General features: G+C 36.0%; 4 protein-coding genes across 5 annotated transcripts in view; 2 read left to right on the top strand and 2 right to left on the bottom strand.

Annotated features, from left to right (window-relative positions):
* Positions 1-4,433: 4,433 nt before the first annotated feature.
* LOC113239429 (inhibitor of growth protein 1-like) lies at positions 4,434-12,152 on the bottom strand. Of its 2 annotated transcripts, none has more exons than XM_026476434.1 (5): positions 11,927-12,152; positions 10,673-10,879; positions 9,821-10,000; positions 6,921-7,040; positions 4,434-5,569 (listed from the first exon to the last, which is right to left on the bottom strand). In XM_026476434.1, the coding sequence occupies exons 1-5, from the start codon at positions 12,060-12,062 to the stop codon at positions 5,247-5,249; spliced, it is 966 nt and encodes a 321-aa protein (XP_026332219.1). In that variant the 5' UTR covers positions 12,063-12,152; the 3' UTR covers positions 4,434-5,246. The 2 variants fall into 2 exon arrangements, with proteins under 2 accessions (XP_026332219.1, XP_026332220.1); XM_026476435.1 differs by having other exon boundaries at positions 6,960-7,040.
* Positions 11,952-16,087, top strand: LOC113239431 (putative peptidyl-prolyl cis-trans isomerase dodo). The gene is made up of 2 exons (XM_026476438.1): positions 11,952-11,983; positions 15,417-16,087. The coding sequence occupies exons 1-2, from the start codon at positions 11,964-11,966 to the stop codon at positions 15,895-15,897; spliced, it is 501 nt and encodes a 166-aa protein (XP_026332223.1). The 5' UTR covers positions 11,952-11,963; the 3' UTR covers positions 15,898-16,087.
* The window catches only part of LOC113239430 (COMM domain-containing protein 4), a 47,903-nt gene continuing 38,422 nt past the window's right edge, over positions 15,009-24,489 (top strand). The window contains exon 1 of the mRNA XM_026476437.1: positions 15,009-15,133. The gene's annotated coding sequence lies outside the window, so the exon portion shown is untranslated. The remainder of the gene's footprint in view (positions 15,134-24,489) is intronic.
* LOC113239433 lies at positions 20,589-21,793 on the bottom strand. The gene has a single exon (XM_026476440.1). The coding sequence runs from the start codon at positions 21,790-21,792 to the stop codon at positions 20,749-20,751; it is 1,044 nt and encodes a 347-aa protein (XP_026332225.1). The 5' UTR covers position 21,793; the 3' UTR covers positions 20,589-20,748.

Below are 24,489 nucleotides of genomic sequence, written 5' to 3'. Positions count from 1 at the left end.
CCGTGTTTACCCGGTCCGCGAAAAGCCGGGGTTTTCCCGGTTCTGATGGTTACAAAGAAACCCGGGTTTGATTTTATAATCCCGGGTTTTTCGAGTATTTTACTTAATTTTTTTTGTCATCTATTATGTATAAACCACTTCGAATACATAAATGTAATAAAAACACGCTTAGATATATAATTACGTGTAAAGAAGCGTAGTTGCTACGTTTCTTCCCTACCAAACAACCAAGAAAACAAGCAATGCGTAAAATCGAACGCGCTTTCTCAAGCCATTTTGTTTTGTCGCTCCGCCCGCGCGATTTGTGATACTAAAAATATGTTTTTTGATGATATTATTAGCTTTTAAGTGCAATAACTGATTGATACCAAAATGATTTAATTAATGTTAAAATTTATCTCTGGAAGCCTGTGATTAACGTAAGCCTACATTACTAGATTAGTACAAATATATTCTGAGGAAAAAGATTTCTTTAAGACTTTATTATGTCTTGTAATTTGGAAAGTCCTGTTTCATTTATGATAATCCTTCCTCCCCTCATCCTTTGTTCCATTGTAGAAAATCAGTATAGGAACAGTTTCTTTTTTTTATATTAACAAAAAGATCGAAAAGCTCGAAAAACCCGATCTACTCGGGTTTTGACTATACTATGACCCGAAAACCCGGGTTTTCAAAATTAATCCTGGTTTCGATGCCCTACTTATAATAGACACGACAAATATAAATATACATGTTTACTAGTTAGCTTACTGCGACTTTTCTAATTAATAATTGGTTGTACCCAGTCATACTCGATCGCAGTCACAATCTGTGTACATCAATTTGCGTTCGATCATAAACAATATACACTAATTACATATTATGGTAATGCCCAATCACAGTCTGTCACGTTGCTACACATCGTCGCCTTAGATCACGTTACGTCGTCCCCGGACAAACCAAGTAATAGTTTGAATACTTTGACTGAGAAATACTACAATAATTAATAAACAAAACTAATTATTTGAATCTTTCATATTTAAGAAACAAATGAATGAATTAAATTAACGTGATTTCATTGCATGCTAACAGGTAAACATTCACATTACTTACTTACTACTTACGCACACATGAGGGAGTCACCATACTTATTGATACGCATTAAGCCGGTCAGAAAAAGCTTTATGTCTTTCGCAACGACAGTCCGAGCGGAAGCGAAATTCGCGACGTCATTTTTGATCTTATTACGTGGACGTACATCTTTTTCTGATCGGCTTAATGCGATTCCACTTTAATAAGTGTGGTGACTCCCTTACAGATAACATATTTTATAATAAGCGGTTTAATACGATTCCACTTAAAAAGTGTGGTGACTCCCTTACCTACTGGTAACATATTTTATAATAAGCGGTTTAATACGATTCCACTTAAAAAGTGTATAATGAGCATTTTTCAGTGAAGAAATAAACTATCAAATAAAAAAACTGACTAGTTAGATGCCACAATTGGCTACAAGTTTAGTTTGCAATTTGTTCTCGATAAAATTTACATAGTAGAGAATGGACTCTGGGCCCTCAATATAATAATATAATTTTGGCACGAGGTGCAGAGTAGAGAGTGAAGATATACATATCGAAAAATATTCTTGAAAAGATATGGTTTCAAGTAATCATATTTGGTGTAAAATATATTTAAAAAATTATCAATATTTTAGTTGTATTTACACCACATGAATATACTGATGTTGAATGATATTGGCTTGTAATGTACAAAGGCTCAAGTTCCATGTTGCATTTGTTCAAAGTGAATTTGTTTATTGGACAGAATCTTAGGGGGGGTCGTATTTCAGAACTCTACTCAATACTCAAGTCTGGACATGAGTATTGCAGTGAGCACTGAAAATCATACTCAAGTCCTTGCCATTAGGGTCGTATTTCCAATGCTTGAAATCATACTCAAGTCTGCTCAAATCCTGACTTGAGCATTGAGTAGAGTTCTGGAATACGACCCTTAGAATATTGGCAGCACTCAATTGTATCGGACATGGTTTTGCTACAATATTTTTACACATTGTAGGATGGAGGTATATCTAATACCGCAATGACCGCACAATGCACAAACATGTTCGCAGAGGAAATATACATTCGCGGAAGAGATAATAATTGCAAATCAGCATCTAAAAATAACCAAAATACAAACATTCAATATCATTTAGATTTTATTAAAAAGATCTTTGTCAATACGTGTGATTTTTACACTAAAAATTGGATGTAGTCGAGGCGCACAGCTGTTGGTTTAACGTGAAACGTTTAGTTACGTTGCGTTTGGAATCATGGTTTTAAGCAAAGAAAATAACAAAAAAGTTTACTTTGGGACATTTCAGGTCGATAAAAGTCCATTTCACAATATTGCAACTTACATCTTGCACTTATTAAGTGTTTGGTCTCAATGTACACACATCAGCAGAATCTAGGGGTACCCTAATCCTAAATTATTTACGACTTTATTGTTTAAAATCCTTTTAGTTTCCATAAAAATGTTTATATACAGAATGAAACCTCTTTTATTCTATTTTCAAAATTTAAAAATGTAAATAAAGAAACAAAATACGTTACGACAGCAGCGACTGCTTCTCATAAACCGGTACTTGGAAAAATATCTGACGATCCCGCCTTCACTGCAGGACATTTTAGCTTGCCCTGAAAATTTCATACGTATAATTCGCTGTTATACTGGGAAAAACAATTATTTCACAAAATATCGACTTTGAAATAAATGCAATTAAAATTTCACTGTGTCAAAAATTGTTTTATTTTCACAAATATCATCCCACGTTAATTTGTAACGGTGATTCTACATTTTATGTTTTACTGAAATTTGAAAATGTTTGCATTTTACAGCAATTTTGTCGCGTTATCCTAAATTAAGTAATTTTCTGTGTAAATTCCAGATAATTGGTTTTCGTAGTATAGCGACGATATATGATTTTATTAACTCAACCCTTGGAGAGCTCTGACTTAAAGAAAACACTCGGACTTACCTTGCAACTCCAAAATTACAATGACTATTACTACCAACAAAAACACGAGAAGTTAACTCAAGAAATTTGCCTTAAATTTAAATTTCGTACTGAAGGTTTGACTTCGCCTTAATAAAATGAAAAGTTGAAGAAAAATTGAAATCTAAGATTTGGCAGTATGACAGACATTTGGTAGACATATCTATGGGCTAGACGCCTTACCCTCTCCCGGAGGACGAAACATTTTACTACTACTACTCCCATTACGACAAGGAAAAGAGTCATGACACGTCTTCATTTGAGTCGAGATGAAATGTTATGTTGTGTGATGAAACGAGTCGTGGGCATGTTAGACAGTGGTGCTTTTCAACGCGTCATTGCTGAGGCCCTACACACCAGCCAAAACGTGATATCAAGGTTGTGGTCCCGTTATCGCAGTAGTGGGGATGTGGCTGAATGGCACACGGTTAGATATCGTGTTACTACGCCCGTTACACCAAGTACGCAGAGACAGGATCGATTTCTCCAAATTACCGCCAGAAGACAACCTAATATCACAGCGATGCAATTAGCACAAACGCTCCAGGAAAATTACCAGCTGCTGGTAAGCGAACAAACCGTGTGGAGGAGGTTGCATGAAGTTGGTCTTCATGCTCGAAGACCGCTACGTGTTCCAGCATTGCGACGTGACTTACGTGACGCTTTCGTGGGCTCGGGAGTGTTTACCGTGGAGTGACGAACAATGGTATTCGGTGCTGTTTACCGATGAGTTCCGGTTTGGATTTCATCCGGATTTACGAAAAACAGGAGGTTCACTCATACCGAGGCGGGACAATCATGGTGTGTCAACTCAGCGTTTGGATCCAAGGCAGCATAACTGCACAAAAATACCACGAGGAGGTAGTAGAGCCTGTTATTGTCCCACACAGAATCCAAATGGGCCAGGATTTCTACTCATGCACGATAATGCTCCTTCCCATACGGCGCGTCTGGTGTCGGCCGCTCTACGAGACAACGATATTCAAGTTTTGGATTGGCCTGCACAGTCGCCCGATTTAAATCCTATCGAGCATGCCTGGGATATGTTACAACGAAAGGTCTTGAGAGATTTCCCGCCAAATTTGACGATGGTACAACAACTTTATGAACACTTGGCAAAGAACATGGGACCTCGTGCCGCTGCAAGATATTGACAATTTAATTTTGAAGTATGAACAATCGATGTTAATGTGTAATTAAAGAGGTGGTAACACTGATTATTAATAATTAGATTTTATAAGATTTTTTCAATTTTAATTTTAAAAATTAATAGTTTTATAAGAAGAAATGAAGTTTTTGTACCATACTAATTTTCTACGGCTATTAAAAAAAATATATTTTTGTTAAAAACAAAAAATCACCAAATGTTTTTATTATTTATTAAAGATCTGAAAATCACCTACCATTCTTCCATTTACTGTATTAGAAAATTCTTCATAAATTTTTTGATATTTGATGAAATATAAAATATCCTCAGATTCTGTTGATGTGTGTAGAAACAATATTAATAATTTAAAAAACCACACGCAAAATAGGCGCTTTGTCGTCGAGTTGCCGATACCAGCCCGTTGCACCAAGTACCAATTAATTTAAAAAACACATATCATAACTTGAAGTAAGACAAGTACATAATACATTATAATAATTATAGCCTATAGGCCTGGTCTTATTCCCTGGGATCTGTTTATAAAACATTTTAAAATTTAAAACATCAGAACGCTCAAATATATTTAAGACCCCAAATATAATGATGACAACTTATAATATCTCAACATTGACCTAATTAATGTATCTCAACTTTAGAATGAAAGCGACCTAATTAAAAAAAATTGTTTATAATGTAAAACGACTCTAAAAATAATTGTTCATAAGGTTGTTTATTTGAAACTGACTCATTAAGGCTACATTTTCAATGTTATTATTTTTACCTTTAGTACTTCAAGAGTAATAAATTGAAAATGCCACAACTTCAAAACTTTGGAATTTTGTGTTGGGTCACTTTCGTTCTAAAGGTGCGATGGACTAAGACTTCAAACGTTGTCACATTATACAAGGATCGTTAAATCACAAATTACAATCGAAATCAATTCACAGTATTACTTAAAGTTTCCTAACTACAATTAAGTTTGTCGAACAAAAACTAATTGTCTTTTAACTCAAATAATAACTACCTGTCTACACAAACGTAACAACCTCCGTTTTCGTAACATCATGCTTTTTCTTCTTTCTCCTTATTGTATCTCTCGAGCTCCTTAAGAAATTGGTTTTTCGGCTTCCTTACGTTGGGCCTGTCGCCGCGACATTTGGGGCAAAACCATTTTCCTTTGGGTTTGGTGGTGAGGGAGACGCAGGAGAAGTGGAACCATTCTATGGGGCAGAGGTGGTTGTCGCAAAGGATCATCGCGCCGAATGAGATCTGGTCGCAGAGACAGTAGCGTGGTTCGTCTGGGTCGATTGCGTCCACCTCCTCAGACGGCGTCTCCAAGCGCTGCGCCACTTGATGCGCTTTAGGTTTCTTCTTCTTGCCAACGCCTGTTAAGTGTGAGAAAAGGTATACAAAACGGAAATTGTGATATTCAATATCTATTTCAAGAGAAGTGGTAGGTACTTGAGTCTATTAGAAACCACTGTTATAAATACTCAAGATATTTAAGAAACCGTCACAAAGTGTGGGCGGCGGCATGTTCGAAGTTAAAGCCGGCGATAATCACGGCAAAATGTCTTTCGGCAACCAACAGGGGCATAGAATATGCTAATTATATAGAGGTGCCTAAAACGTACCATAATAAACAAGTGTTTAAATGAAACTGTTTTTTTTTCGTATAAAATAGCTTATATTTGTTTTTTCATACAAATCAACGTTTCGGGCTCTTTACAGTAGGATTAACACGACAGGACGTGACTTGCGCGAGAGCGACAATACCGATTCTTTGCGAAAATAGGAGGATTTCGCGCCATATGTCGCTCTCGCGCAAGTCCTAAGTGTAAAGAGTCCGAAACGCTGGTTTGTATGAAGAAACAAATATATATGATTTAGATCTGAAAATATTCTTTCTTTCCAATGTGTAGCAACCTCGCAAACCTAAGAACTCGATAAGCGTTTAAATTTTAAGCAAATTGAAATACACACTGAAATTTAAAGAACATAAACACATGCCTCATAGCCGCTTTATCGTTAAGGCAGCACAAGCGCAATTGGACGTAGTTAAGCAAGAAGGATCCAATCCACAAAATTATCAAAAAATGAGTTATATGTACCAAACGGTTCCTAAAGTCTAACCTCTTAGGGCGCGTTCCCACTATGTCGTCACGTTTTATTATCGTTGGACGACTGTCGTGTCTAGCCTGTTCCCATATCACGACTATCTGTCGTGGCCGATTTTTTTATAGTTGAACGACTGTCGTGACTAGCTGTTCCCACTAGATCATGACGACAATAGGAGCTGCGAAAAAAACCGCCACGATAAAAACGTGACGACGTTTTTTTATCGTCTGACGACTGTCGTTCTAGCTTTTCCCACTGTGACGACAGTTTGTCGTTGTAACGATAAAAAATCGTGAACGACAGACAATCGTATCGTGCTATATGTGAACAACTTCATTTAAATATACAAGCCACGACACTGTAAACTGCACGACAATCTGTCGTCACGACATAGTGAGAACGCGCCCTTAGATCATCAAAAAAAATCAACATATAAATATCTCTGGAGTTACATAACATTATAAGTTTAGAAAATAAAACAAGAGTGAGATACACTTTTAAACTTGAAACTGCCATATATCGAAAGTGAGTGGATGTGCTTTTTTTGTTTTTGTTTAACTACGTCCAAACACAGAAGTACACAAATACCATCATGGTACATATGAATAAAAAACATACATTTTTTGTGGCTGCTATTGGGAACATGTCGACAAATATCTCGCTCGCTGCTCTCAGCGCCATCTGTGATGGTGCTGGTTTTGTTGCGCGTCCCCCGGGTCCGCTTCGACCATCGCTCGCCTGGGTACCAGAACATACAAATTACTGTCCCAATTATACACTTTTTTTTAAAGTACACATACTGAAACAATACTGCTACTATATAGTAAGTATGTATAGTACAGTGTGTTTTTTCCGAAAATCCGAAAACATAGGAGATACAGCAAACCTGTCTTATTTTGTATTAAAAAACATTAAAATTTACCAACTTCTGCTGTCTCAATTCTTTCTTTCAATACATTGAAATGATCCTTGTATGAAAGTGAGTCGATCAGCAATAAGAAAATCAAATTTATTCTTGTTTAGGCACAATTCACGCTTGACCAAAAATTGACTATGCCAAAATGGTTGTTTTAAAAAAAAGATTTAATGGTTGCTAAGACAGTTTCCCTGTATTTCCTATAGTTTCTGATTTCCCCATAACGTCCCAATTAAAAGAATACTGTAACTCAAATGTATTATTTTGCCATTCTTCATGTTAGAAACCGCCAAGCATGGATAGAAGCATTTTTAAATTAATTAAAATATTGTGAATAGCTTTATGATACAATTTACAGGGTCAAGAGCAAGTCAAGCTTGACACTTAAGATTTAAATCCAACTCTATACCGCTTACGATAAGAAGGGTCCAAAAATTAATACAAAGTGTCATGTTTGACATGCTCTTGACAGTACCACGCGATGTGTACGTAAGTTGGTAATATATAAAATATTGTGTCTTTATATTAATAATATAATAATAATAATAACGCACACACTCAACATAGCCCCGCACTAGGGAAACCCTGTGTCGCGGGTACCATGGACACACACATAGACAACCACAAATTACACCCAAACTCACGAGAGAAATAAATGTAGACCATACAAATATTTCTCCCGGCCCGGGAATCGAACCCGGGGACCTCTGCGTGGCAGTCCGGTATGGTAACCGTTCGGCCACGGAGGTAGTTATATATATGATAAGTGAATTAACAAATATAGTGTTTGTAGTGCAATTGTATTTTACAATCATAATATTATAGATGTGCATAGATAACACGTAGCGAATTTATTAATTGATCGTGGGAACAAAGTTTTGGGTACCTATCTGTTTTATAAGTAATTAATTTAGTATTATTGTTGAAAAATTCATGAAAACTGTTGTAATGTTATTGCAAATCGAATAATTTCTATAACCAAAATACACATGAACTATCACACAACTCGTTCTAGACTACCAGTCTAAAGAGGTCTAGTCCAATCTAATATTACTATGGCCATTAATGGTGTCGTGTGTCAGCCTACGTTGGAAACGTACATTACATTAAAGGTACATTTCAAAAAAATAACGTACACAGCATCACTCAAATGATATAAATCTTATTGAAATATATTAGACATGAAAAAAGACATTAGTTATTTTTTTTGTTGTTATGATAATATTTCGACTCATCCGAAGAACAGAGTCTGATGTGATTATACAGAAAATATTATGATAAATACATAATCTCGTTATTCAAAATAAGGCCAATGGATAGATGTCTTCAGAATTTGTATATCTTATTTCGTTTCGGAAATATAAAATCGAACAATAGTCGACCGGACGCACATAGCGAAGAACAACGAACGAAATGTACAATGTTCTGAGAATAAGCAGTCTTATATATAGGCCTTTGTTGTACGGATGGATGAGTCGATTTCTACGATTACTATCGTCACATTTTGAACAAAAAGTTATCCTTACGGTAGTATAACAACAGCTTCAGCCACTCCATGTTTGTTTGCGGGACTTTTAGTACAACATACGCGATTCCGACTTCAAGATGCATCAGGCCAATTAAAGCACTAGAAAAAGTAAAAGGAACTAAAAGAGAATCTGATTGCACTTCCGCTTCGGCCGCTGTCCGAATGAGACCGATTCGCTGGATACTGCGGCTACGAATGGGCCGATTGATTTTCCGTTAACTTTGTAAAGCGCAGTTGCAAGTGCAAAGTGCGCGGACACACCTGTTGCGCGGCGGCGTCCACATACACAGCTACGTAGCGCGTATATGTACTAGCGATTGTTGCACTATCCTATAGTCGATTTACGATTTAGTCGTGTTTACCGAAAAATATTCGAATCATTCGATTTATATAATTAATAGAGTTATTAATTAAATTTTCAGTGTGTATATAAACTCTGTCTTTTGAAACACTTTTTCCCTACCATAGTATGGAAAAAAATAAAAAAATCTGTCCTGTTACTTATTTAGTACCAATCGATCCTATTACTAATTGAATAACAATTAATCCTATTACAATTACAATGTTGCGGACACCAGCCCGTTACACCAAGTACCAAGTAAGTACTATTACAATATTTGATCAACAATAAAAATTAGTAACTAGTAGATTAGTCACTATTTCGATTCACAGTCGATATTTGATGAACAATCAAAAAGTGAAGTGTAGTAACAATTAATAACTAATTGATATCAATAATCGAATAATTCGATTACTTTTAGTAACTGACGTCCATCGCTAATGTGTATATCAGTGTGAGGTCAATCAATAAGATTTATATGAAAAGTTTGAATTTGTATGTTACCTTTTTATCGCTTTGAGTTCATAATATGTATAGGATTAAATTATTGATTTTCAATGAAGTACAGAATATGAACAGAACAAGTTTGTTAGTGATTGAATAACGGTAATATGAAATTTGCCGACCATTTCATGAAACAGCGAAAATATTGAAAGTTAGTAATGACGTAGCCACAAAAATTACGAAATAAAGTGAAATGAAATAATCTAATTGGTTTTTTGCGTCTTACTAACCTCCTGGTTTATCTTGTTCACCCTTGTCTTTTTCTTTTTCCACAGTCCTCTCTGTCGGAGGTGTAGGTACATGGTGCTCACGGATCTGTGGGGAGCCCGAATCTTTTTCATTGATTGTGTCTGATGGTGGTGTGGGCTCTTTTTTTGCATTCCCATTCGTATAAACTTCAAGGCAAGATACTAAGAAAAGAAAGTAACATGAAATTAAGAACAAAATTAAACAGGGGTTAAAAAACAATAAAGAAACAGCACCATGATAAATTTTGTCCACTCTACTATAAAATACTAATAATAACAATAATAATTCAAAATTTATCAAAGTGTTAAATGAAAAATAATTAATCTACATATAATGATGGAATAAAAATTTTTTTTAAATGAGTTTTGGTTTTTTATTTTTAAAACTAATCTAACTACATATATGTTGTAGTGATAAGAGCATAATAAATAATGATTCAATGTATACTTGTTTTATTTAATCCGAAGTGTTGTCTGAAATTTCTGTTTAATCAGACGTGTTAAATGTTTCGCCAGACAAGTGTGTTCCTTCAGATTTTTCTGTTGAAGAAATGAAATCATCCAAACCATCAGAAATTTCAGCATTTTCAGACATGGCTGAGTCATCATCGTCAGACATTACTTCATCATCACTGTCTTTCGACCATGACATCTCAACATCATCTGAAGATAGTTCTCCTTCATCTTGAGAGACTTCTTCACCAGAAGACAGTTCCACATCATTCGGAGATAAATCATCAGATGATGAGACCTCATCTTTCTCAGACTTCAATGAGAGACTAACATCTGCAGATTCATCATCCTCGCTCTCTTCAGGATTATTCAAGTACTCACTAAGCTTTTTATGGTCAGTATCCAAAGATCTTTGTTTATTATCAATAAGATCTTGGATCATTTGAACCTCTTGAAGTTTCTCATCTCCAATTTCTTGAGCACGCAACAGAATAGCTTGTAGATGTACAGAAGCTCTCGAAAGCGTATATTCATGAGGGTTGGCTCCACCACACAGCAGGAACTGGGCTTGGACATCTCGGACGCATTCTGGTGGTCCAACATAAGCAACATCTAAGTATTTAAATAAAAATATATCAATAATCCACAATGTAGAGTACATGTGTATTATGTTTGATCTCTAGTGTACATGGTGAATGCTAAAAACAAAGAAAGTAATAAATAAAACTTCAATGTAGTTTTCTACTCTGAATTAAAAATGTTAAAATTATAATAATAATAACACTCTTTTAATATGTTGTAACCACAGGTCTTCCTCAGCCATAAACTCAGACTTCAGATTTGTTTTTGAGTTGGTATTATAGATTTAATATGATTACAAATATGTACCCAGTAAAGCACTTTATTAGAAAATAATCAAATATAAAGTATATGATTTAGCTATTAAATATTGTGTAAAACTAGTTTCAATGCGCTTTTGTTTAAATAATGAACTAAAACGTACTTACAGGAAAACAGAAGTAGATATAATATGGACATATTTCACAAATTCCCACTTATGTAATTAAGCTACACAGTGGATATTTTCAGAAAGGTATGATGCAGATTTGTATTATGACAACCACACTGGATTAATTTTCAGTGCCAACATCCTGTCAACATCATGACATAAATTGTGTTTCATTAAATTCATTTGACTTGAAAAAAATGTGCATTCAAGATCTTTTCAAATATTGAGGTATTCTTTGAACAATAAAAAAATATGCTCGGTTTTCTACTACAAGGATATATTTAAAGTGTTTATTATAATAATATGTTGCTGTGGTGTAATGTAAAATGTGTGTGTAGGTTTATACAACAGCATGACAGATGAGTAGGCCTCCCATTATTCGTGTACTATCTGATAAATATCAGGACTAGGACGATTGTTTACTCTAGGGCACTACACCCACATCAGAACCCATAATTAATTGCCCATAGATTTTTTTACCGGGAATCGAACCCTGAACTTCCTCATCCAGAGCTTAAAGTGCAAACCATTGGGCCACTGAGGTCGTCAAATTATATTGTTATCTAAATCAGGGGTCTTGTGTTAGTGTTATTGATTAAAGGGATGGTTTATGGTAGTACATTTACCTCTGTAAGATACGTCAAGCTCCCGCAAACGAGACAAATGCCTCTGCAAATCGTTCGGTAAGTCCTCTACGCAATCCAAGTAATTTCCAACGTAGTTTGCCGAAAGCTGTGCTTCCGTCTTTGCTTGATTTAACATCTTGAGAGGTGTGCCGCAATTTCTCAATAACCTGACACGAAACTGTTCAATTCTACAAAAATGGTAGTAGCGGGCTAGCGTATGGGCGGCGGCGTAATTTTTTTTATTATCTTTCTCTTTTTTTCTCTTATAGTTTGGCACACAGAGTACTAGTCCCACATTGAATATTCTCTGATATCGTAGCAGTTTATGAAGGTAGCTTTGGTGCTACGTGCTACATTCTGTAAAAAAAATAGCTACATTACCGATGTTGTTTATGGCTGGCTATAAACGTCAATATTGTACTACCATGATAACGTTCTGTCCGAGTTTGATCTTAGCCACCCGGCCCATAATTCACGACCATTATAGCAGTACGCATTGGATTCTCATGTCGCCAATTGATGGGGTGGACATTTCCGTGTCACGGATTACTATGTCGGGCATTACACTGTTGGGGGTTACGCATTTTAGGGACTCATAATCGAAAACTGTTTGTTATTATTTCACGTGATGGTAATGCTTAGACTATGGAAACTCTTATTTTTTTCAATCCTCTAAGTGGTAATGAGTAAAAAGTTACAGTCAAAAAGTCAAAAGACAACGTCGTAGTCAATATTAAGTCATACTGGTTATATTTTGTTATTTTTATTATTAGTGTTGAGAGCATCTTTGGAGCCTCAGCACTATGCCCGCCATTGCTAAGGCAAACGTTTTTCGTATCGTGACGTTGCGTTTCAACTATAAAATAATGTTAACAGGGTAGCAGAGCGTTAACTTTAACAATTAATTAATTATGCTCTTGATTATACAATTAACCAAAGTTCTATTTAATTAATTTGAGAAAAAATTACAATGATACTAAGACGTTGGAATTTTTGTAACGGGGGTAATGGAAAAATAAAGTTATTTTATTATAATTGTAAAGGATACGGCTTTACTTTTTGGATATTTAGTTAGTAAATATACATGCACTTGTTGTATCATCGCAAAAATATAAAACGTTTTTAATCGAGTACAATTTGAGCTAAATTAGCATTAAATGAGAAAACGATTCTAGTCGCTTAATCCTAAAAAGATAACCTACATCGAAACGACGTATTCGATTTTGAAAAATCGGTATAATTCCTTCGTATTAAGCATCAGTGCACTCGCCGTTCCTGCCAACTCAGTCAACCACACAGCTTGCAGAAGACACTGGTGTCGCTGTGTGTGAGACTCTACTTATCTAAATAATATACCTACCATACGTCGAAGTGATGTATGGTTATCTTTTGCGGTAGTTTTTGACTTTAGTGTTATCGTGTAGTCAATAGGTTTTCGTGATTTATGTGCGAATAAATATTATATATTTTTAATTACAAATTATAATTTTTTTACAGGCTATGTTATTACAACAAAATGACGTGATTAGGTTTTGTAAAAGATGCAGAAATATCCCGGTTACTACAAGCATTGAGTTACGAAGAGGTCGAATGGTCGGATAGTGAAAGAGATGATGATATTTTACATGACGACGTACAAAGTGACATCGAAGATCAAAGGGCTAAATTCGCTATTTGTACGTGTGCACGGGTCTCTTCTTAGGCGAGGGTTTTAATCCACCCCGACCCAATCAGACAGCAGACCCCAACAAACAGTCTGCCACGTTGGTCCAAGGCGAGGTGGGGACTTCACACGTTTCCCGAAAGTTGTGATCCTTCTTCGACGTGGAGGTTTCATCACGATATTTTCCTTCACCGAAACGCTAAATATAAATTTCAAATAAAATTTTTGCATATAAATTCAGAAAAACTCGTGGATTAGAATCCACGGTCTCTGCTTGAGTGGCAGTAGGTCAAACTATTAGGCTACAATGGCGGGGAGCGGGTGCGCGATTACGCGGCGGACGCGCACCCGCTTCGGCGCAGACTTACGGGAAGAAGGCGAAGGCAGTTCGCTGCTCGCCTGATCACCTAGTGAGGCCAGCGGGCCCTGGACAGGGACTCCGGAGCCTGTATTGCACCGCCTCACTCGTCTGGGGGGCGGGTCGGAGGACAACTGACCTGCCCCTCCGTTGGCGCGGGAGCCCTGGCGCAAGCTAGGGCGGCCGGGCGGCGTCGTGGTGAATTTCAGTCTCAATTGGTCTATTAGCGACATTGACTTACAATTATATGGACGTCGGGTCCGCGCTAAAAAGTGTCCGCACTTGTAAGGCGCTAAAATCGTATACAGAGCGCCAAACTCCGCTTTAGTCTTCATTTGTTCGACTGACAGCGCGATACTGCGATGACATTACAATTTAAATTTCGAATAGGTTGACTTGGGACATTTTTTTCGTGGTTTTTGTATTAGACCCGTCGTCCATTTATTTGTAAGTCAATGATTAGCGATAAGAAATTGCCTGAGTCAAACAGAAGGAAATGTGCCTTTTGTCTATCAAAAATTAAAACGATGACAAGACAATGTGCGACAAATGTAAAAAATCCCGTTTGCGCAAAGCTCAAGTCGAACAACGTAAAGAATATCTATTTTTGCTACATGTCGAATTTTTTAAATTAAAATGTCAATAATCTTTAATATTTTAGCAGATGCTCTAGTAGTGATAAATTATCACAGACAAAAAAAAATATATACAATCAAAACTATGTGTACTTAAACGTTCACACGTTGAATCGGCGTATGGTCCTTTAACGTACTATAAAATATGGTTATCATGGGTTATCTTTCTAAAGTTCAATATGGTCGCGGATTATTGACCTGGTTTTTTCAATCAAGGCTGTTTAAAAGGTCAAGACTTGATTCACTTCACTATAATTGGGTCCAGCCAGCTTTTAAATCCTTGTTTTCTAAATTATAACACGTCTATAAATAACAAAATAATTTTATCTTCTTTGTTTAGCAGTGGCACAAATATTAGGTGGTAGTAAAAAAAAGTATGTATATGGATTCGTTCACAAATTAAAAAACATGATTCTTTCGCTTCCTGTCGCCGCCCGCTGTTTTGTGCTTTGTTTTGTTTAATTGAAATAATAATTTTACCTAGACAGTTCAAGTGATTTGTCTTTAAAGTAGTACGTAAAGTTTGCTTGGGAGTTAAGCTACCACGTAATGTAAGTATCTTATTGTTTATCGAATTGTAACATATTAATTCAAGTTACTAAATAGCACTAGAATTGTCACTGAATTTAACAAATAACACTGGGTATTTGAATATCACGCTTAGGTTTCACGTAAAAATAATGGTGAACAACGACATCGTAATATAATGTCAGCTCTAAATAGGATTTAGAATGTGTAGTATCAGTTAGAATTCGCCACACAGACGCTGAAGTCTTCGTATGAAATTTGTTATTATTTCCTGCGTTTACATCCATGATTCCCACACCATTGCAGAATGACAAACCAAGAAAAGGAGATTCAACTTCCTTTACCTGACGGATGGGAGTTACGAACTAGCCGGTCCACTGGAATGACTTACTTTCTCAATACCTTCACGAAGAAGTCTCAGTGGGAGAGGCCAGAGCGACCTGCTGAGCCGGCCTCAATTCGCTGCAGTCATATATTAGTCAAGCACATTGACAGTCGGCGGCCTACTTCATGGAGGGAAGAGGAAATCACTAGAAGTAGGGAGGAAGCCTTGGCAACTATAAAAGCCTATCGCAAGCAGATTGTGGCAAATATTGTGTCGTTTGTTGATGTTGCTTCTAGATACTCTGATTGCTCATCAGCAAGACGAGAGGGAGATCTGGGGCCATTTTGCCGTGGTCAAATGCAGCAAGAGTTTGAAGATGAAGCATTCAAATTAAAAGTTGGACAGTTGAGCAAACCAGTAGAAACAATATCAGGCTATCATATCATACTTAGAACTGTTTAAATTAAAACCTGCATTATCTAAATTAAAAGAGAACATGTACATTTGTTTAAGTATTAATTAAGAGGAATGTAAAGTGCCAGCACTAGAGTTCAATAGGTATTTTGGAAAATATTTATTATCTTGGTACCATGTTTTCACTAGGTCAAGCAAGCAAGCCTACAATTCATAAAATTTTCAGTTAATTTCCAGTTACAAGTGGTATTTCACTTACAAAGCAAACGACACTAAAATAATTTATTATTACTTAATTGTACTATGAAATTATTGACTGCTAGTTTACCACTTCATTGGGTTGGGCCACTGTTCATTTCTTTAAAAAGACATATTTACACTTGGCAAACAACACCACTGAAGAATTTTGGATAAAAAACTGCATTTATTATTGTATGAAAAAATATTTCGTCAGCTTACTGCCAAATCTGACTAAATGAAACAAAATTGATTTAAAAAAAAATTGTTAAAGTTTTACAATGTAGTCTCATAATTTCACTATTTTATTTAAAAGACAAAAGTATACTAGTGTAAAGTACGTTTTTATTAGATTATTTGAGTACAATTGACACTAGTGTTATTATTATTATCATTAGGGTGGCTTTATTCAGGGCCTATGCATTTCCTCATCACTGACCATTGACGGATCTATTGTGATCACCACTAATTATAGTGCAGAGCCAAGGCAGCATTGAAAAACTGAAGGACTTTCTTGGCTCCGACAGATTTAATGTCCTCTGGTTGTGGCATGTGGCTGTAGTGTTAGTAAAATGTTTCTTTATTAAAATTCGAAAAAATAATTATCCACTTTGAGCCACTATAAGTATTATAATAAAACCAAAGTTAATGACTTTTAAACAGGCACACAACATTTCAAATTCGCGCGGCAATAGCGCACTAACGCGGCAAAACCAGTACTACCTGCTTAATCTCGCTTACCTACCTTGAGGACTTTGCTTCCGTCTGTTTTGGACAGTCAGGCTTACTTAAACTATATTGTTGAGTTGGAAACCTAGTAAATATTTAATTATTAGTTGATTTCCTAATAATTTATTTTTTCAAAAATTCACAAATATCACTTAGCGATTTTGTTGATGTTGTAAAATACCTTTGGCAATAATAGTTTTCTGAATATGTTATGAAATACGTGTATTAATTTTAATACAACTGAGAACCCTCATAACACAAATAATGAATTTTACAAAAGTATGTTTAAGTAACTTTACAGTTTTAAAGTCGAAAATAAGAAAGCGAAAGAACGAAGATAGTGAATTTGGAATTTGGGAATCGAATGCGCTGAATTCAACGGTTGCAATGATTTGATTTAATGAGACTTTTTGCAGTTAGTGAGTTCTGGCGGTAAGCCGACAATTTAAACTATTATTTGTAATGGGTGCTTTATTGTGGAAATATACAGATATCCCAGAACTCAATGTCAAGCAATCACCGGGCGAGTGGCCTGGTTATATCGGTACTGGTAAAAATAAAATAAAAAATGCATGTCAGTTAAGTGATAATAGGCAAATGTTCGAAAATGTTGAAAATCGATACCCTAGGCCACATCTTTAGGTACTGTCATCACAAATTCAAATTTTGCGGTTATTTATTTTTTAACATAATCTTAAATAGGATTTTGTATTTTTCTATTTTATTTCACTATTTAGGATTACGTAACAAATATAAAGAACTGCAAAATTTGAAAAATTGTAACGACATTACCCAAAGATGTCTTCTAGGGTGTCTATTTTAAACATTTTCAAAAATATAGTGAGTCGAATTTTATATTTTAATTTTTAACAGAATTGAAATAACCTGGCCCCTCGCCTGGTGCCCGCTTGACATTGAGTTTCGGAACATCCTGTACAATTGTCTACAATAACTTCAAATACTCATATATGTAAGACATCTAAAAATTGTAATTAACTTTCTACTTCCTAAACCCTAATTTGAAGGTTTAGAAAAGAAAAATGAAATTTTAATTATTTGCCATAAAATATTTATTCTATTTCAAAAATTTATGTCAGCTCTGCTCTCAAGTTGTATCCCAGTTGACACTGATATTTTAGTTTCTTAAATTTAAATATAATTTTAAGTTAGGCACTATGCTATGTGTGTAGAGCAAGGTAGTTCGCCGTTTAGTTTCGTAGTCAGTTTGTAAAATATAATTTTGAAATGAAAGAGCACCGGGACAGCACGCGCTGAAATTCTAGAAACACTCAACTGGTAGACAAAATTGTTTTAGGCCAATGCCCTTACGTCTATACCACAAGGACAACGTTAAGGAGAGCAAATCAAAACAAAACGAAAGCAGAAGAAATGGTTGCAACACAAAATATTTTGTCACAACTTTTTTTTGCTTATACATCAATTTCATTCCCATCCCACTTGTATCGATGTTACTTACCCAGATGCTATTAATGCAATCACGTGACGAGTGTCCCTTAGTCTCTTATCACACGATAATTACAGCATTCGGCGTTCAGTACCTCATAATTCGTAAATAAAACTATTGTTCAGAAGGTGGACACGTTTTACCCCTTTCAAATTTTTAAGATTCGACGATTTTGGTCATCTTCAGTATACCTATGTAATTTTTTTTACGAGAGAAATTACGTCAAAGTTTTGTGAATTGGCGTATTCGTTTCTACAAACCTATTATTATTGCTATTGTCTTCATCCAGGGCTTATGCCGCCCTTCATCACTGCGACCTTTTAACTGATCTATTGTGATCACCACTAATTACAAATCGGAGCCAAGGCCAACACAACTATAGCTGATCTGGACACTGGAATGGAACAATGTTCCCATTGGCTAGACCATTCCGACCACCAATCTGCCCAAGGGAAAATATTTACAATGTTAGAACTGGAGGATTTTCTTCGCTTCGACTGTTTTGATGTCTTGTGGTTGTGGCCTGTACCTTCCCAATATGGAGCTTCGTCCATCAGCTGCCCACTGATGAGCGTGCTTTGGGTATTGGGTAAGGAGGTGCAGAGGAGTGTCATCCGTGTCGTGGCAGAATCTACACTGTTTTCCTCTCTGCCCAATATGTGACATTGCTTGTTCAAGTCACGGTGCCATGTTAAGGCTCTAGTCAGCATTCTGACGCCATTTCTGCCCACTGCTAGAGCTTTTCTACAGTGTTTAGCAATGTAGGCACTGTGCAAGGCATTTGTTGGCTTTGAATACTCAAGAATCTTAGTCTGAAGACGTGTGCCCTACTTCAGCAAAGTGAGCTTTTCTAAGCTGTATGCTTACCCTATAAAAGGTTCGGGACCAACCAAAAAAGGCCTCATTCACATACATTGAATTCTCTAAATGTGTTTGTTAACGTAGCCTCTCTTCAGGTTCAAATCCGCACAAGCAATTATGGCCTACATTTCGTCCTAAAAGATAGAGGAGAGCCTGAGTCGCCTGTCGTGTACACCAAACCCCTACGTTGGGTCTCATTTTCCACCGGTCGGTATACCAAAGGAGGCTACCGTCTCTCCAGGCGAGACTGTTAGTTTCTCCAGTCTTCCCTGCTTGGAAATTCTACACACCTGTAATGAATATCTAATAATTAAATAAACTTAGTAATCCGTAATATCAAAGTTATATCATATATAGTTCAGTGGTATAATAACGGTTTCACTTTTTGTTTACAAACGGTGGCTTCACAATCCTCTAAAGGAGTGTATGAAATTAATATGCATTTGAAGAGTTTCCGCATTAATAATTATAATAATATATACGGTTTTGGACAGGGATAATAAATCCCGTTAGAAATATTGCGCGTTTTATTTGAAAGGATATTTATTATATAAGTACACCATGCTATTCTAAACCAGTGTTTGATAAAAATCACTTTCAAGCCTCTATGTCATGTCTTTAATTAGGTAGGTTTTAAGTCGTGTTCTTGTCGGTTATGAAATATATACTCTCTCAGTTAGGAACATTGACTTACAAGTCAATGGTTAGAAACTTAAGAATTTTACGTTTCCACTAGGACAGCTACTTTAATGTGTAGGTTATTATATCTATATCTGTGCTGTAAGCACAAGTATTTGTACTTGTACTTTTGACTTGAGACTGTATGTTTATATCTTAACTTAAATGTAGATACGTAGGTACCTTTCATACCTTTTCCCATCGGGGTTGGCGGAGACCAACGCATTTCGCTTGCGACGGTCCTGACATATCTCGCCTCGGCAACACACATTAATGCTTTCATACACGCTCGTCGGGTAAGAGTATTGATCTGACCTGTCTTGTATGTCTATCATTGCAATACTATTTATTATTATTAGTTATAAACTCAAGTATGTACGTACATCTTACAATAAATCATATTCTTTAAAATGACTTTATTATGTTGTCTTTGTTCACCATTCAGTTCTATCTACCCATATACCCGTGTAGACAATAAATGACATTTTATAGATTTAGTGACATGATATAGTTATCATATCTCCTGTCTATTTATATTGCATTTCTATTATTATATGGAAATGAAGTGAAATGTTACTATATACAGTGTAATTAAAAAGGTAAGTCTTGAACTTATTACTGTTTATTTGCTACTAGAGTTGCACGTTAATAATATAACAATAAAAGCTTAACAACAACGTTGACTTAGTGCAAAATCTCAATGTTTAGTCTTTGACGAAACCCAGCCTTTTCGTCAGAGACTGTAACTCCCGAAATAACATTTTTTAGGTATTTTTTTATAATTGCTATACAATTTATGGCACTTACAACTATAACATATTATGTGAGGCTACAGCTACTTGAAAATAATGCCACATGTCGTGACTCCTACATAGAATTCAAAATACTGTATTACGGGAGTTACGAAATTATTTTTTCAGTATTCCAAGTTACAGTGCCTTTGCCGCTAAAATCTTCTTTCTGTCTCTGACCAATAGCAATGCATCTAATGTCGAGTCTTTGTCGAGTTGCGACGTGGGTGTCCAGATGGGTCCGATGATCGGTGGAGCTCTTTTTCCACCCCAAGCACTGAACTTCATCTTCCTCTTTCCGTCCTTCTTTAGGTTGATGTCAGCATATGGGTGGCCAGGTCTGAATATTTTTGGTAAAGTTTCAAAAAAAGTATTAAACGGCAGAGCTTCCCCCTTACCGTTGTCATCAGTTTTTGTAGTTAGTGCCAGTACTCTAATCGGTTGTCTTTTATCCAAAGATTTAAGCACTTCGAAGCCAGCCAAGCTGATTCTATTTCCATTCGGTAAGTACTTTGACAGGAAACGTGTTATTTCGGGTGTGTTGGATAGTATAATTTTAGAGTTTTTTGCGCCATGTTTATATATTAGAGGTGAACTTCTCTTTCCACCCCATGGGCTGAATCGCACCCTTTTAGCACTCTTCGGCATGCTAGGCTCTTTTAAGGAATTGGGACGTCGCCAAGTCCACATATGTTCGAATATAGGTTTGCCGTCTCTCTTTCCGCCCCAGGGACTAAAACTTCTTTTTTCCACTGCAGTGAAAATATTTGGAATAATTGAATCCGAAGAGTTTGTCTCAATTGTTCCTGCAAATTCCTGTAAAACAATAGGGCTCTTGCTGTCACTGTGTAGGTAAGTCGTTTGGTCAGTGTCTACGAGGTTTGGTAGCCAAAGAGGCTCTGCAGTTTCATCATTTAATTTTTTATTCCGTTGTTGGTCTGCGGTGAGCACGGTGCGTCTTATTCTCTGGAAGTTCTGTTCGCCATCTTGTTGTGGGTAAAACGCCGCGTCGTCTAATTGGGTCTCGGGCAAGTTATAAAATTGAATATGTTGTAGGGAGGATCGCAAGGTGCCTTCTAATGGTTCTAGGACAGTTTCATCGACCGGCCCGTCCGTATTAATATATTGAGTACTAACGTAACCAAACCAGGAAAGTGCGAAGAGTAGCCAGTAGTGCAACATTGTTCTGAAACAAACAAAAAGTTGCGTTACATGTTATTGCTACACCTTTAAAAAACATTTAATGTTATTGAAATAAGTGCACGTCGTTTGGATACATATCATGAAACTGTTTTTGTATTCTTTTGAGGAATAAAAGCACCTATCTATCTATATATTATAAACTTGGACTTGGACGACGCGCGAATGCGAGCGACGTCGCGCGTCGACGCGAGTTTCCAAATATTGAGAAAATAGAGATGAATATGCTATAGGCGAAAAACATGACGCGTCGCGAGGCTTCGACTCTGCTCCAGTGTCAGTTGAGACTAAATGTATTCCTGGTTCTTACTTACTGTAATCGAATCTCAGTTGAATATTTGTTGTCGGTAGGTAATTCTTAGACTGAGATTTATGACACAAGCTTTGATTTTGACTAAGTAAAAATGGTATTCGAACTAAACAAGGTTTTCGTGTTTTTGCAAAACGAAGTTTGCGTAAGTTTTAGCAAAACATTTAATGAACTATGTAATTTTTAGTAATAAATCATTATCGTCATTTCTTGTTTAAAGCTAGTTTGTACACGAAATATTTGCTTAGCACGTAGTTTTTGTTCAGTCCTAGTCAAAATTCGTTTTATAAATCTCAACCTTACTTTCTATGTTAAGAAAATTTTATTTTATATTTTATAAGAGATTGCTACCGTACCTACGACTTTTGTAACAGAATCAAACAATCTTTTCTCTTTCTTTTCTCTAACATTTTATTATGGGCCATGTTCTGCATAAATGAGTTAACCCACAAAATGACAGTTTTACGATTTGAGCATTAAAGATATTTGGCAACTTTTTGTCATTATTTATTTAAGTAATGAAATTTAGAGATTTAAACATTACGATCAGTATAAGATTTTTTTAAGTTATCAAACTTACGAGTAAGTAGTTATGCAAAATTATGCAAAGTTCGATATATCAACAAAATTATTAATTCGTATCAAGGGTGGTTAACACATTTTTACTAAATACGGAAAAGTACGTACAAAGTCACTTAATCCTTGCAAACACTGAGAAATCACATTGTCATAGTGATTAGGTATGCTTAAATCAAGTAACAGCGCTTTTTTTTTGTCAGTAAATGTGTTTTGTTTGCAATAATCAATCGTCCTTTTTTTACCAGTAAATCTTAATAATCCGTATAAACAGATACTGAGTTCAGATTCGAGACTTTTATTAAACGGTTGTGCACATGCACAATCGAGGGTGCACGAAAGGAACCTTCCCGCACGGCGTTCCATTTCTTCCTTTTACGAGCACTACGTTGGGAGCACCCTGGGCAACAATCCTTTCGCCACGACAGCAATCATTGATTGATACGATAAGAAGAAGATTAAACGGTTCTAATCTCGTTACGCTGAAAAAATTTACCAAACGTTTTGACTTCAAAACATAATCATTCTCTTAAATTAATAAGCAGGTGAGCGTACTACATTCAACCACACCTGTCTCCCGCTGGGTTAGGCAAAGATCATAAACCTCCACTAGTAGCTAGTCTTGACAAAACTACTTTACTTCCTTCAATCGCATGTTTCTTCATACGTGCCTTATTTTTCTTTGTACTTTTAACCTGGACTTTTTTAAAGGCATCCCCAATTTAATCGAGGCATGTGCATCGAATGTTTACCTCGTCTCACGTTTAAATCTACTAACATCTACCTTTCTACAAGACCACATATCTTTCACTATACGACACACGGTATCTTGTTACTCTGTTCGGCATTCTATCTTTAAGACTAATCTCTTCTGTCTTTAAGGGTGCCTTCAAATTTGACTTTTTTTGAGCGGAAGCCGCTCCACTATTAACTTTCATACAATATCTAGATTAAAAACTGGAGCGCAAGTCACGACTGCAGCGCCACAGTAGCGCCACTGTGGAGCTTTTATAAGCGTCTAATTTAAAGGCGCACTAACAGAGCATATATTACTCATTTATACTGTGTATTAAAATATTATTGACGTAAGCCAAGCAAACTCAATGGTTTGTAATCACTAATCGCGAAAAACCAAGAAAGAAGAAAGAAAAAAAGGCAAATGTTTTTTAGCACGGATCTAGTAAGACAAAACTCTTTGGATAAGGTTTTAGCAGCACTAGAGCTCTTTGTGAAAATTCGTTCAGGGAAGCACTGCCACCTTACATATTTCTGCCGCCAAACAGTAATGTGAGCATTATCGTAATATATCGTAAAAAATAGGTAGTCATATTAACGAATATAATTATACTAACATTGTAATTGCTAAAGAACTATTTATTATAAAAATTTAATTAAACATTTTCTTGTTTGTGGCGGTCTTTAGGGAAGGCCCATCAGTGGACGTCTTTCGGCTGAAATGATGATGATGATGAAAGTGTGTTTTACTTCGCACCTACTTCGAAATGTTCATTCTGTTCAACAAAATCATAATCATCTGTAATATTCGTCAACGCAAATGACATGCGATTTTTTGAAAAGTATATGAAGGTTGTGCGACAGATTTCAAACGTTGATTATAATGAACGTACATATCTCGGGTATAAGATCATTGGTAGATAGGATATTTTCTTCATGGAGACCGCATGAGTAAGAGATGGAGATATTATTTTATTTTTAAAAGTAATTAATAATAGGGGTTAAAAAAAGGGGTTTGGAGAGGGGTCTACTAATGAACGCACCGTGCGATTTTGGTT

The sequence above is a fragment of the Hyposmocoma kahamanoa genome, unplaced genomic scaffold (assembly GCF_003589595.1).
Source record: "Hyposmocoma kahamanoa isolate Upper Pololo Valley unplaced genomic scaffold, ASM358959v1 99879, whole genome shotgun sequence".
NCBI lineage: Eukaryota > Metazoa > Arthropoda > Insecta > Lepidoptera > Cosmopterigidae > Hyposmocoma > Hyposmocoma kahamanoa.
This window is presented reverse-complemented; position numbering and strand designations above follow the sequence as displayed.

Excerpts from the sequence above, each read along its gene's own strand:
- LOC113239433 (XM_026476440.1), bottom strand. The coding sequence starts at position 21,792 with ATGTTGCACTACTGGCTACTCTTCGCACTTTCCTGGTTTGGTTACGTT.
- LOC113239429 (XM_026476434.1), bottom strand. The coding sequence starts at position 12,062 with ATGTTAAATCAAGCAAAGACGGAAGCACAGCTTTCGGCAAACTACGTT. Across the intron at positions 10,001-10,672 it reads TACTGACCATAAAAAGCTTA|TATCTTGCCTTGAAGTTTAT; the intron begins GTGAGTACTTGA and ends TTCTTTTCTTAG. Across the intron at positions 7,041-9,820 it reads TGAACAAGATAAACCAGGAG|GCGAGCGATGGTCGAAGCGG; the intron begins GTTAGTAAGACG and ends TCTGGTACCCAG.
- LOC113239431 (XM_026476438.1), top strand. The coding sequence starts at position 11,964 with ATGCCTCTGCAAATCGTTCG. Across the intron at positions 11,984-15,416 it reads ATGCCTCTGCAAATCGTTCG|AATGACAAACCAAGAAAAGG; the intron begins GTAAGTCCTCTA and ends ACACCATTGCAG.